At 42.6% G+C, this 12,499-nt stretch overlaps 1 protein-coding gene across 1 annotated transcript in view; it reads right to left on the reverse strand.

Moving 5' to 3' along the window:
• Nucleotides 1-12,499, reverse strand: part of tg (thyroglobulin) — a 354,658-nt gene that overhangs the window by 46,388 nt on the left and 295,771 nt on the right. Inside the window, exon 43 of the mRNA XM_043687541.1 lies at nucleotides 7,502-7,609. Within this exon, the coding sequence (XP_043543476.1) occupies nucleotides 7,502-7,609 (108 nt within the window). The remainder of the gene's footprint in view (nucleotides 1-7,501; nucleotides 7,610-12,499) is intronic.

Here is a 12,499-nt window from a genome sequence, read left to right on the forward strand (position 1 = left end):
TTTGCAACAAAAACTTCCAGCTCGGCGAACAGAACCACAGCACCTTAAAACTATGACCCCTTGTGGCAGTCAATCCTGCCCTGGGGAAAAGTCTCTGGCTATGGACTCTATCCATGCTTCTTATTACCTTGTAAACCTTGATCAGGTCACCTTTCTTCCTCCTTTCTCCAGAGAGAAAAGTCCTAGCTTAGTCAACTTCTCTTCGTAAGACAAACCCTCCAGTTCATGCAGCATTCTGGTAAACCTTCTTTGCACACTCTCCAAAGCCTCCACATCTTTCCTATAATTGGGCAACCAGAATTGGACACAGTATTCCAAGTGTGGTCTCAATAGAGTTTCGTAGAGCTGCAGCAAAACCTTCCGGCTCTTAAACTCGATCCGCCTGTTAATGAAAGCCAAAAAACCATATGCTTTCTTAACAATCCTATCCACTTGGATGGCAACTTTGAGGGATCAATGCACTTGAACACCAAGATCCCGCTGTTCCTCCACACTGCCAAGAATCCTGTCTTTGACCCTGTATTCAGCATTCAAGTTTGCATTTATCCAGGTTGAACTCCATCTGCCATTTCTCAGCCTAGTTCGGCATCCTGTCAATGTCACGCTGCAGCCTGCAATGGCCCTTAATACTATCAATGGTACTTCCAACCTTTGTGTCATTGGAAAATATAATAACCTACCCCACAACCTCCTCATCCAAGTTATTTATAAAAAACTACAAAGAGCAGAGACCCAAGAACAGAGCCTTGTAGGACACCACACACCACTGACTTCCAGGCAGAGTACTTTACCACTCTCTGCCTTCTGTCAGCCAACCAATTCTGAATCCAGAGAGCCAAATCTCCCCATATCCCATACCTCCTGACTTTATGAATGAGCCTACCATGGAGAACCTTATCAAATGTCTTGCTGAAGTCCATATACAGAACAAAAGAGAGGACTGCAGATGCTGGAAATTAGAGTTGAGAGTGTGATGTTGGAAAAGCACAGCAGATCAAGCAGCATCCGAGGAGCAGAAAAATTCCCATTTCAGGCAAAAGTCCTTCATCAGGAAGGGCCCTCATTGCTGATGAAGGGCTTTTGCCCAAAACATCGATTTTCTTGCACTTCAGATGTTGTCTGATTTGCTGTGCTTTTCCAGCACCACACTCTCAACCTCCATATACACCACATCCACTGCTCAACCTTCATCAACTTGTCTTGTCACCTCCCCAAAGAACTCAATAAGATTTGTGAGGCATGACCTGCCCCTCACAAAGCCATGCTGACTGCTTTTCGTCACACTATGCTTTTTCCAAATAGTCATAAATCTTATCCCTCAGAATTCTTTCCAAATTCTTGCTGATCACAGACACAAGACTGACTGGTCTGTAATTGCCAGGAATTTCCCTATTACCCTTCTTGAAAAGAGGAACAACATTCGCCTCTCTCCAATCCTCTGGTAAAACTCCCGTGGAGAGTGAGGAAGCAAAGATCTTCGCCAGCAACTTGGCAACCTCCTTCCTCGCTTCCTGGAGCAGCCTAGGATAAATCCGGTCTGTGTAGGGGATTTATCAACCTTAATGTTTGCCAAAGTTTCCAGCACATCAACCTCTTCAATTTCGATCTGTTCAAGCCTGTTTCCCGGCTCCTCAAAGTTCTCATTCACAACAAGGTCCTGTTCCTTAGTGAAAACCGAGGCAAAAAACTCATTAGGGCTTCTCCTATCTGCTCAAACTCCACACACAAGTTCCCTACACTATTCCTGACCGGCCCTACCTTCTTCCTGATCATTCTCTTATTCTTCACATATGAGTAAGTGCCTTTGGGTTCTCCCTAATCTTTCCCATCAAGCCTTTGTCGTGCCCCCTCCTGGTCCTCCTCAGTCTATTTTTAAACTCCTTTCTAGTAAGCCTGTAATCCTCTAAAGCTATGCTAGATCCTTGCCTCCTCTACCTTACATAAGCTTCTTCTTCCTTTTGATGAGAAGCTCCTCTGTTCTCGTCATCCAAGGCTCCTTAATCTTATCCCTTCTTGCCTGTCTCAGAGGAACAAATTTATGCATCACTCACAACAACTGCTCCTTAAACAGTAGACAGGAGGAAATTTGTCCCCTTGTTAGAAGGATCAATGACCAAGTGACTTCAGTTTAAGTTAAAAAGCAGAAGATTTAGAGGAGATGTGAGGAAAAGCCATTCCACACAGAGTATGGTGAGAAACTGGAACTCACTGCCTGTACAAGTGGTAGAGGCAGAAACGCTCAAATCATTTAGGAAGTATTTGATATGCACTTGTGATGTCAAAGAATACAAGGCTATGAACCAAGTGCTCGAAAATGGGATATAGAATTGTTAGGTGGTTGTTTTTGACCCATGTGTACACACTAGGCTGAAGGGCCTTTTACTGTCTTGTCAATTTCTATGATGCTACAGGGACAGCACTGGTAAAGTACTTTCACTTGGGATAAGATACTACCACAAAATTGAATGGGTGGGACAGAACCACAGATTGCCAAATGAGTGCTCTGCTCTGTTTACTATGGTCAAAAAGCCAAAAACTAATTGCTAGTTCTCAGTATTCCAGACTTCTTGGCTCAGTCAGGACGAAAACAGAGCTGTTCGATTACCTGTCTGTATAACCCTCACCATATGTTAACTTTGAGCATCCCTTTGCAACCAGTCTCGCCCATCGTACACTTCAACCTAGAGGTCTTGTCAAAAATAGCAAAGTATTTTCCTCATTGTGCACAGTTAAAAAACCATTCCTTCAGAGATTATGTAATGATTGCAACAAGGTCAGCCAGGTTCATAGCCTCATAGAGTTAGGGATTTTAATCTGGCCCAATCAGGGAGCCCTGGCTGATAGATAAGAACAGGAGTGTCAGCGGTTCTGTTCACTCAGAGCTGGCTCTGAGGGAGCTGGACCAGTGTCAAGGACTCTTCATCTGTAAATAAAGGGTGACTTGCTGACTGGGTACCAGCCTCTGTGGAGTTATTTCAGTTTATTTTGATAGCTTTATAAATACCCTTGACTATCAACTTGGCACATTTGGTAATGATCGCACCTCTGCATTAGAAGGTTGTGGTCTTACAAATTCAGCCCAGATGCGCTAATTTGCAAAATATGGATTCCTAATTTTGTGTTAATTTTAAACTCCACTCAAGATGTGTACAATTCAACTTTCACCAATAAACCATTTGACCATTATGATATATTTGACTGTTTTGATCTGTGGTTTAAAACTGTCCTTTCATTGAAATGCACAATTGCCCCTCCTGTCATGCACTGCATGATAGATTACTGATAATATCCTCACCAGTCACAACAATAATACACATACAGATGGTGTTTTCACTGCAGTAAAACATTCACAGCTGCTTCATGGAAACACTATCAGAACATAAATACTGAACAAATAAAGACTAAGGCAGGTTGGAAAAGCTTTGTAAAGAATTGGTTCAACTCGCAACTTTAAAGAGAAAGAGATGACAAGATAATTCAGGCTTAGATATTAGACAACTGAGAGCACACCTGAGAGAGGTGTAATAAAGGAAACCGAAGACATGGAGGAGTCCAAAAATGGACGACTGGGGATTTTCGCAGGGATATATATTGTAGGTTACAGGACGGGGATGGCATGGAGGGATTTGAACAAGGGACAAGAATTCTCAAATTGAGATATTACAAACTGATCCTCGATGTATGTCAATTGGCATAGGGATGTTAGGCAATTTGAACTTGCTCCTGAGTTGGAAAGTTGTGGGCTCATCTTAGAGTCATAGAGTCGTACAGTATAGAGACAGGCCCTTTGGCCCAAACTGGTCCATTCCAACTAAAATGTCCATCCACACTAACCCCATTTCCCTGCACTTGACCCATATCCTTCTAAACTTTTCCTATCAATGTATTATCCAAATGCCTTTTAAATATAGTTAATATACCCGCTTTAATCACTTCTGCTGGTAGCTCATTCCATCTGCATACCACCCTCTGTGTAAAAAAGTTGCCCTTCAGGTTCATTTTTATTCTTTCCCTCTAACCTTAAACTTGATGTCCTCTAGTCCACGATTCTCCAACCCTGAGTGCATTCACCTTTTCCATGCCTCTCATGATCTTATACACATCTATAAGATTCCCCCTCAGTCTCCTATGCTCTATAGGAAAAATTCCTAGCTTGTCCAACCTCTCCCTATAACTCAAACTATTAAGTCCAGGCAACATCCTAATAAATTTCTTCTGCACTCTTTATGAAATTCCATAATATAAAGAGTGAAACTTTGCCTCTCACAAGTCAAATGAAGAGTCTATATATGTCAGTTTGGCAGTGGTGTTGAGCCATGTGAAAATCATCAGTCCAGAAATCTAATTTACACAAAGCCAAATCCTCTCTCTGGCTTGAATCCAGGGGCTGTTTCTAGGAACTATAAGGGCCACATTCTTGTCAGGATTTTTGGTGCTCATCTGCCTGAAATTTCAGGAAGAACAGCTGCGGAAACATCCAGAGAAGAGGAAAAATATGTCATTTATACCCAGTTCTCTTGGCTTCAGTGTGAAGCTCGGTGGATGCCTTTGCAAATTCACTTGCTATAAATCTCCCACCAAACTGTGTGAGTTGGCAGCTGGCATACTCCCACAGCAACCCAGTCAACAAAATAACCTTCAGTATTAAAAGGGAGATCTGGTAGGTTCAGGAGGATCTGCATTGAAAACCTGAATGCATTTTATGGCTATCTTTTTAACTCAGCTATTTCATTATCGGAAGAGTCTACTTTTGTTTCTAATAATCAGTGTCAGAGGACCTTCAGAAGATGGTCCCTGTTGCAGTATTTAAGAAGCTAATGAAGAGATAAAATTTGGAGAATTTGAAGTTGAGGGGAAAGGAGGAACAAATTCAACAACTGATTTGAAACATTGAAAGACTTTGACCTAATTCATTGATGCCTCCTTAGATATATTGCTGAGTGTTGTGAGGAGCTGGGGGGATGGGGAAGTGCTGGCTACTATCTCTCAGGAATACAAAAAGAAAACCAACAGCCAGGAAGAAACTGCATTTGGAGATTATCCAGAAGATGATCAGCAGTAGTGTTGTGCTTCTGAATGCAACACAGGAAGATATTTAAAACCCTGTATTGGTGAAAATTAGCCAGTGAGACAAGCCTCAGCTAACTCTGACTGGCATCACCACCCACTGGCAAATTTCACAACGCTCACCCCATCAGTCGGCTGTCTTTTGCATTTCCGGGCCACCAACTGACAGATGTTGAACATGCCTCCAGCACAGCACTGCAAGTATGGGGGTGCTAAATTGCTGAGGGTGTTGGTGACTTGGTTAGCCGCTGGTAACACAGGTTCAGCCGCTAGTGGATCTTCTTCTCTGAGGTTACAGAAGTTTGCCATCACCCGATGTTAGGAATGTGAGTTTCCTGAGAAACAACGGGCTGCATTTTGCAGTATGTCTGACCATGGACTGGAAAGAAAGGCAGCCACAGTTGGATTTTGAGGCTGTTCGACAGTAAATTGCTGAGATCTAGCCTTCTGCACCCATGTGGCAGAGTGCTAGATAGAGCAGTGGCCACAGCTGGGTCTTCTGCCAGATCCAGAGAAGGAATTTTTGCTGGAGGCTGGACTGGAAGGTGTCTGATCAGGGTCAGCCAGGCAGACAATGCAAGGTGGTGTGGAGTGGGGGAGATGCTCCACAATTTGTAAACCTAGGGAGATATAAAGGGAATGTGGAAGGGATGGCGTCTCTCCGCTGGAGGAATAGCCCTCTCTGAAGTGAGGAAACTGGGATTTACCTGGCTGTCTTGCCACAATGGTGTGGGCACCCCTGCCATTGGTTGCAGGCTTTGAACTGGCTATTAATTGGCCAGCTAACAGACTCATTTGGACAATGGCTGAGTGAGAGGCCTCATATCTTCCCAACCATTGATAAAGTCCTAGAAAGAAACATAGCAGATGGTAATACCATGCCATTATTTGTTCCATTTTTACCTTCTGGCCACCTGACAGCCTCCTCCTGTAGGGTATAACATTCTGGCCTGCACTTCAGGCCTGTGAAGGGAGCTGAGCTGCTCCATTTCGCTGGCAGGGACTCGTCTGAGTTGATTACTTTCTGCTGCTCTCTGCCTTGCTCTGTCCACTTTGCTGTGTATTACAGCTCTCTGATGTAGCTTGCTATGGTCATATTAGTCCTTATAAAAGGTCTATTCTGAAGCATTATTAGCATTACTCATTCTGTTGCGAATGAGAAAACCTTAAAAGTGTATAAAACAACCTCTTAGCAAAGGTTATTGCAAAAGAAACACTCTCCATTCTGTCGGTCAGGGAGCAGTTGTGGTCATGAGTACTTATTGCAATATGTCCTCCTTCATCTCACATCATCAGCATTTCCATCCCAAACCACTACCTCAGCACCTGCACATATTCCTGCTGTTTTGTCTTTCCTTTATTGGAGATTTTCAAAAACTCCGATGAATACAACCATTAATCTTGGATATGAGTTGACATGCTGATCTAACTGAACAATTAATGCAAGAAAGTCACACACAAACTATTTTAAGAACTATTTAGATCAGCAATTGAAACAGCTAGCATACAAGGCTATGGTCAGAAGCTGTAAACTGGGATTAGAACAGAAAGACGCTTCATGGCCAGCATGGACTGAATGGGCCAACAGGCCTTGTCTGTGCTGTAAAACCTCAATGAGTCTATGATTGTAAGCAGCACAATGCACTTCAGTAAAATCAGGAAGTTGGGTTGCAGCTGGTTCCTTGATGCGTTGGCATTTATTGATCATTTTCACCATCCACAGCTGCTCCTCCATTTTAACATCTTGGTCAGAATTTCCAATCTTATTTTTACTTCTAGAATCACGTGAACATATGAAAATGATGGTCTGAAATAGATCAGTTCACACCTACCAATACTCTGATGGCTGTCAAGCTGTTATGTAAATCAAACTCATGCCACAATGTTCGTGAGGGAAGGAAACTGCCATCCTCACCTGGTCTGGCCTACATATGTTTCCACACCCACAGCAATGTGGCTGACTCTTAACTGCCCTTGGGCCAATTAGGAAAGGGCAATAAATGCTGACCTACGCAGCAATGCCAATATCTCTTGAGCAAATAATTTTTTAAAGCCTCGACATTAGTCAAGTTCTATACAAACATGGGTAACTTCTTTCTACTCTCTGAAGGGGCCTAGCAACTTAGTATCATTTGTATTAACTTTGTATTATTAATTCGTGGGATGTCACCATTGCTGGCTAGATCAATACTTACTGCTGTTCTCTAAGGTTCAGAGGATGTTAAGGGATAACAAGATTGCTGTTGGTCTAGAGTCAAATGGTAGATCAGGACAGGTGATGACGGCAGATTTCCTTCCCTAAACAAGAACTGATAGCACTACAAAAAGAAGGCCAACCAGGTTAATTATGAGTAGACTATAAATGCCAGTCTCAATATACTACATCATGATAGTGAAAATTAAAATAATATTGGAAGGTCCCTTTAAGCCTTACCTGTGTTGAGAAAGACTTCCTGGTACATGGTACATGAAGGTACTGGCGCGTGTTCTGTTGGCCCAATGAGCAGCCATCTTTACAACAGGGCAAATTATAAAATAGTCCCTATGACAAAAGAATAGAAACAAAAGACTTTATCAGATGAGATAAAGAAGTGATCATTCAACTTCTCTCAGATGCTGACCATTTAAACAAGCAGTTGTTAATCATCTCTGCCAGTTACCACTCAAAAAGTAAGTCTGAACCTTTCATTTATCTGATTGTGGACCTCAGAAAAACAAATCTGCTCCTACTAGCTCAATATGGATTACAGCCAGCAAAAACTGATAAGCCCTGTGATTTTTTTTCTTTTCCCATTCTGTTCTGCTGGCCTCAGTCAGTGTGAGTCAGCTAATTTTTCAAGTCCTTCCTTACTGGCAAATTACTTTTGGGCACTGTGAAAGCACAACCAAATTCAACTTTTTAAACTTTATCTTAACTAACAAGTTTTGAGAAGATTTATAGCTGCCAACCATCCAACCCAAACTTTGGGTCCACGATGTGGATGACATGGATAAATGAAACAAATTCGAGGAAACCTTCAAGACCATCAATAATACCCTTACTGGCATAAAATTCACTAAAGAGGAGGAAAACCACAACAAATTGCCATTCCGAGATATCACAGTAGAATGAACAGGCAATGGGGAACTTCAAACCAACGTCTGCAGGAAAACAACACATATGGACAAATATTGAACTACAGAAGCAATCATCCCAACATCCACAAATGAAGCTGCATTAGAACATCATTTCAATGAGCCACCAGACATTGCAGCACAGATGAACTACACAGGGCAGAGGAAAATCACCAGTTCGATGTATTCAAAAAGACTGGGTACCCAATGAACACAGTCCACCAATTTCTCAGCAACAAACCCAAACAAGCAGACAAAACATGTCCAGAACGGGATGGGACTATTCGCCGCTGCCGATTAGCCACTGCCCTTTCACCACCATGGATGCTTCGCCACCACCCATTGGCCGCTGAGGACGATTCGCTACCACAAGTGTTTGTAACTCATTTTTATGTATAAACCAATAGGATGATATTTATTTCACCTCTTTTTTTATCAATATGTATTATGTTGTTGTATAAATCAAGGGGACTGAGAAGTATGAAAGAACAGACGGGAGGGAAAACAATCAGTACATATATATATATTTCCGGTGGCGAATAGTCTCCAGAGGTCAAACGACCCCAGTGGAGAAATGTTGGTGGTGAACCGGCAGTGGCTAATCAGCGGCGGTGAATGTGCCTTGGTGAATCGTCACCAACACATCCAGAAACCCTAGCCACTCTCCCTTACATAAAAGACATCTCGGAAACAACTGCCACACTTTTCAGACCCTTTTACATCATGGTAGCCCACAAACCCACCCACACACTAAAACAGCAGCTAATGAACTTGAAAGACCCTATACAGTCAACAAGCAAAACTAATGTAATTTACAAAATACCTTGCAAGAACTGTAACAAACACTACGTTGGACAAACAGGCAGAAAACTAGCCACCAGGATTCACGAACATCAACTAGTCACAAAAAGACATGACCCACTCTCACTAGTCCTTACATACGGATGAAGAAGGACACCACTTCAACTGCGACAACACATCCATCCTAGGACAAGCCAAACAGGGACACACATGAGAATTCTTAGAAGCATGGAATTCCAACTGGAACTTTATCAATAAACACATTGACTTGGATCCCATTTACCACTCCCTGAGAAAAAGAACAGGAAATGACATCACCATAGGGAATGACATCACCCCAGGAAATAACATCTCCAACCCAAGGAAACCTAAACACATAAATATAAAGTGGGCCATGCCACCAGCACTTCATCCAAAGTTTCACTGATGATGTTACCTAGTATGGTGATGAAACGTCTAAAAACAAGCCTTCCAGCTTGGCGAGCAAACCTACATCCATTATCTTAATTAAGTTTGACAGCAAGGAGAATGTAAACATATTTTAGTCATCGATGGCACAACCACTTTATTGAACATTTGCAGTTTTATTTCTGGAACTGTGGAATGGGAGGGAATAAATTAATTCATTTTTCTTCAGCTGCTTAGCCTTGCATCACTGAAGTATTTTTGGTCTTCATCCATTCTGGGTGTAAAATAAAAATTTATTCCTAGCAGGTGATAATCCATAACAGGAGTATATCTTTGCAAATTGCAGAATCCAGCAGACTAAACCCCACTCTCTGCAACTGGATTCTCAGTTTCCTGACCCAACGGCCACAATCAGCGAAGACTGGGACAATATTTCATCCTCACTATCACTCAACACTGGACACTCCCCCCCCCGCCCCCCCAGGGGTGCATACTCAGCCCCCTAGTGCATACCCATGACTGCGTCACCAAATACCAGACTAATGCCATTTACAAGTACGCTGATGACATCACCATAGTCGGTCGAATTTCATATGATGATGAAACAGACTACAGGTGGGAGGTGGAAGACCTGGAAAAATGGTGCACTGAGAACAACTTGCTCTCAATGCTGGCAAACCCAAAGAACTCATTACTGACTTTCAGCTGGATGTTACTCATGTCCCCTTAAACATTAACAGCACAGAGGTGGAACAAATGGAGAGTGTCAAGCTGCTGGGAGCTTTCCTGGACTCTTCATGTGGACTCACTGGTTACAAAGGCCCGACAACATCTCTTTTTCCTCAGGCAGTGAAGGAAATTTGGCATGATGGCGAATACCCTTGCCAACCTTTATAGGTATGCCACCGAGAGCATTCTGTCTAGATGTATTACTACCTGGTATGGTATGGTATGTACCATTCAAGATCGGAGACAGTTATAGAGAGTGGTGAACTAGGCCCGGACAATCACAAAGGCCAACCTCCCATCCATAGAATCCATCTACTGGGCCTGCTGTCAAGGAAAGGCTTCTCAAAGATCCATATCACCCTGGCAATGCTTTTCTACAACATCTACCATCAGGGAGAAGGTACAGAAGACTGAACAAATGCACTAGGGTCGAAACTGTTTCTACCTTACTGATGTTAAAATGCTGAATGGACCCACAAACTCTTCGCATTTGCCTGTACCTGTGTTTTTGTTTTTGTCACTGTTTACCTATTATATGCTTATCTATGCTATTTAACTACGTGATCTGCCTGTATTGCTTGCAAGACAAAACTTTTCACTGTGCCTCGGTGTACGTGACAATAAATTAAATCCAATTCAATTCAATTCAAATTCAATCCAAAACTCAGTACTGCGCAGGTTCACTTCAACAACTCACCAAGGCTTCTCCTGCCACAGAACAGCCTAAATCCACAGCCTTCCCATAGCCCAAGAAGTTGGGTTTATCAGCTTGTATTGACAGCTGTTAAAAGATGATGTTATGGAGGTATCTAAGATAGTAAGTAGCATTGAAATGATTGAACAGTAGAAACAGGATAATGGAACACAGCAAGAAAACCAAATTGCTGGAAAAGCTCAGCACATCCGTGGAGAGAAATCAGTTAATGTTTTGGATCAAGTGATCCGAAGATAATGTACTATTACCTGTTTCCACAGTTCAATTATTTTCAATGTTGCTCACTATCTTAGATACCTCCATAACATCAAAAGAATTCTGAGGGAGGGTCACTGGATATTAACTCTGATTGCTCTCGACAGATGCTGCCTGACCTGCTGAGCTTTTCCAGAAAATTTTGTTTTTGTTTCTAATTGTCAACATCCGCAGTTCTTTCCATTTTTATGGGTTTCGAAAGTCCTGTCTGAGGACATTTGAAGAACTGCTGCAGAACATTCCTGTCTGGAGCTGATGCACAACATAATGTATTAACAATGTGAAGGCAGGACTTGTCTGCACAAGGACTATGTAGTGGTCACTCTTACTGATACTGTCATGGCGACAAAATCCTGCCTTCACATTTCAACAGGAAGATTGGCAGGGATGAGGTCAAGTACTTTGTTTCCCAATTGTTGGTTCTCTCGCCACTTGCTGCAGACCAGTCTATGTCCTTCAGGACCTGACCAGATTAATCAGCCGTGGTTCCATCGAGCCATTTTTGATGGTGGACATTGAAACTTCCCCGTCTAGAGAACATTTTGCACCGTTGCCACCCTCAGTGCTTCTGCCAAGCATTGTTCAACATAGAGGAGCACTGATTCATAAGCTGAGGGTGAACAGTACATGGTAATCAGCAGGATGTTCCCTTGTCCATATTTGACTTGATGCCACGAGACTTCATGAGGTCCTGAGTCAATGTTGGAAACTCCTGGGGAACTCCTTCCTGACTATATATGACTGCATTATCACTCTGCTGGCTCTGACCTGCCAGTGGGAAAAGACGACTCCAGGGATGTTGATAGTAGTGTCTGGAATATTGTCTGTAAGGTATGATGCAGTGACTATGACTATGTCAAGTTGTTGCTTGACTAGTCTGTGAGACAGCTCTGCCAATTTTGTCACTTGTCTCTAGATATTAATATGCAGGATTGTGTGGGGTTGATAGGGCTGTTTTTGCTGCTGTTCTTTTCTGTTGCCTAGGTTGACAGCAGGTAGTCCACCTGCTTTCATTTCTTTTTTCATAGCAATTGTCACAACTGAATGGCATTTCAAAGGGAAGTTGAGAATTAACCACATGCCGCAGATCTGGCGTCACGTGTAGGCTGGACCAGGTAAGGATGGCAGATTTCTTTCCTTGAGGAGTTTAGTGAACCTGCGTGAGCCTTTCCTGATGATTGAAAATGGGTTCTTGGTCATCATTCGCACTCAATTACAAATGTTCATTGAATTCAATTCTCATCAAGTGCCATAGCAGGAATTGAACTTAGGTCCTTGGAAAATTTCTGGATGAATAGTGTAACAATAATACTACTAGGCCATTACTTCATCCGAACTCTGCTTGGAGCTTTCCAAAACTGGATGTTTGAAAAGACTCACGGACATGGGAGGAAATAGAATTGGTATGCT

This window comes from Chiloscyllium plagiosum, chromosome 4, assembly GCF_004010195.1.
Source record: "Chiloscyllium plagiosum isolate BGI_BamShark_2017 chromosome 4, ASM401019v2, whole genome shotgun sequence".
NCBI lineage: Eukaryota > Metazoa > Chordata > Chondrichthyes > Orectolobiformes > Hemiscylliidae > Chiloscyllium > Chiloscyllium plagiosum.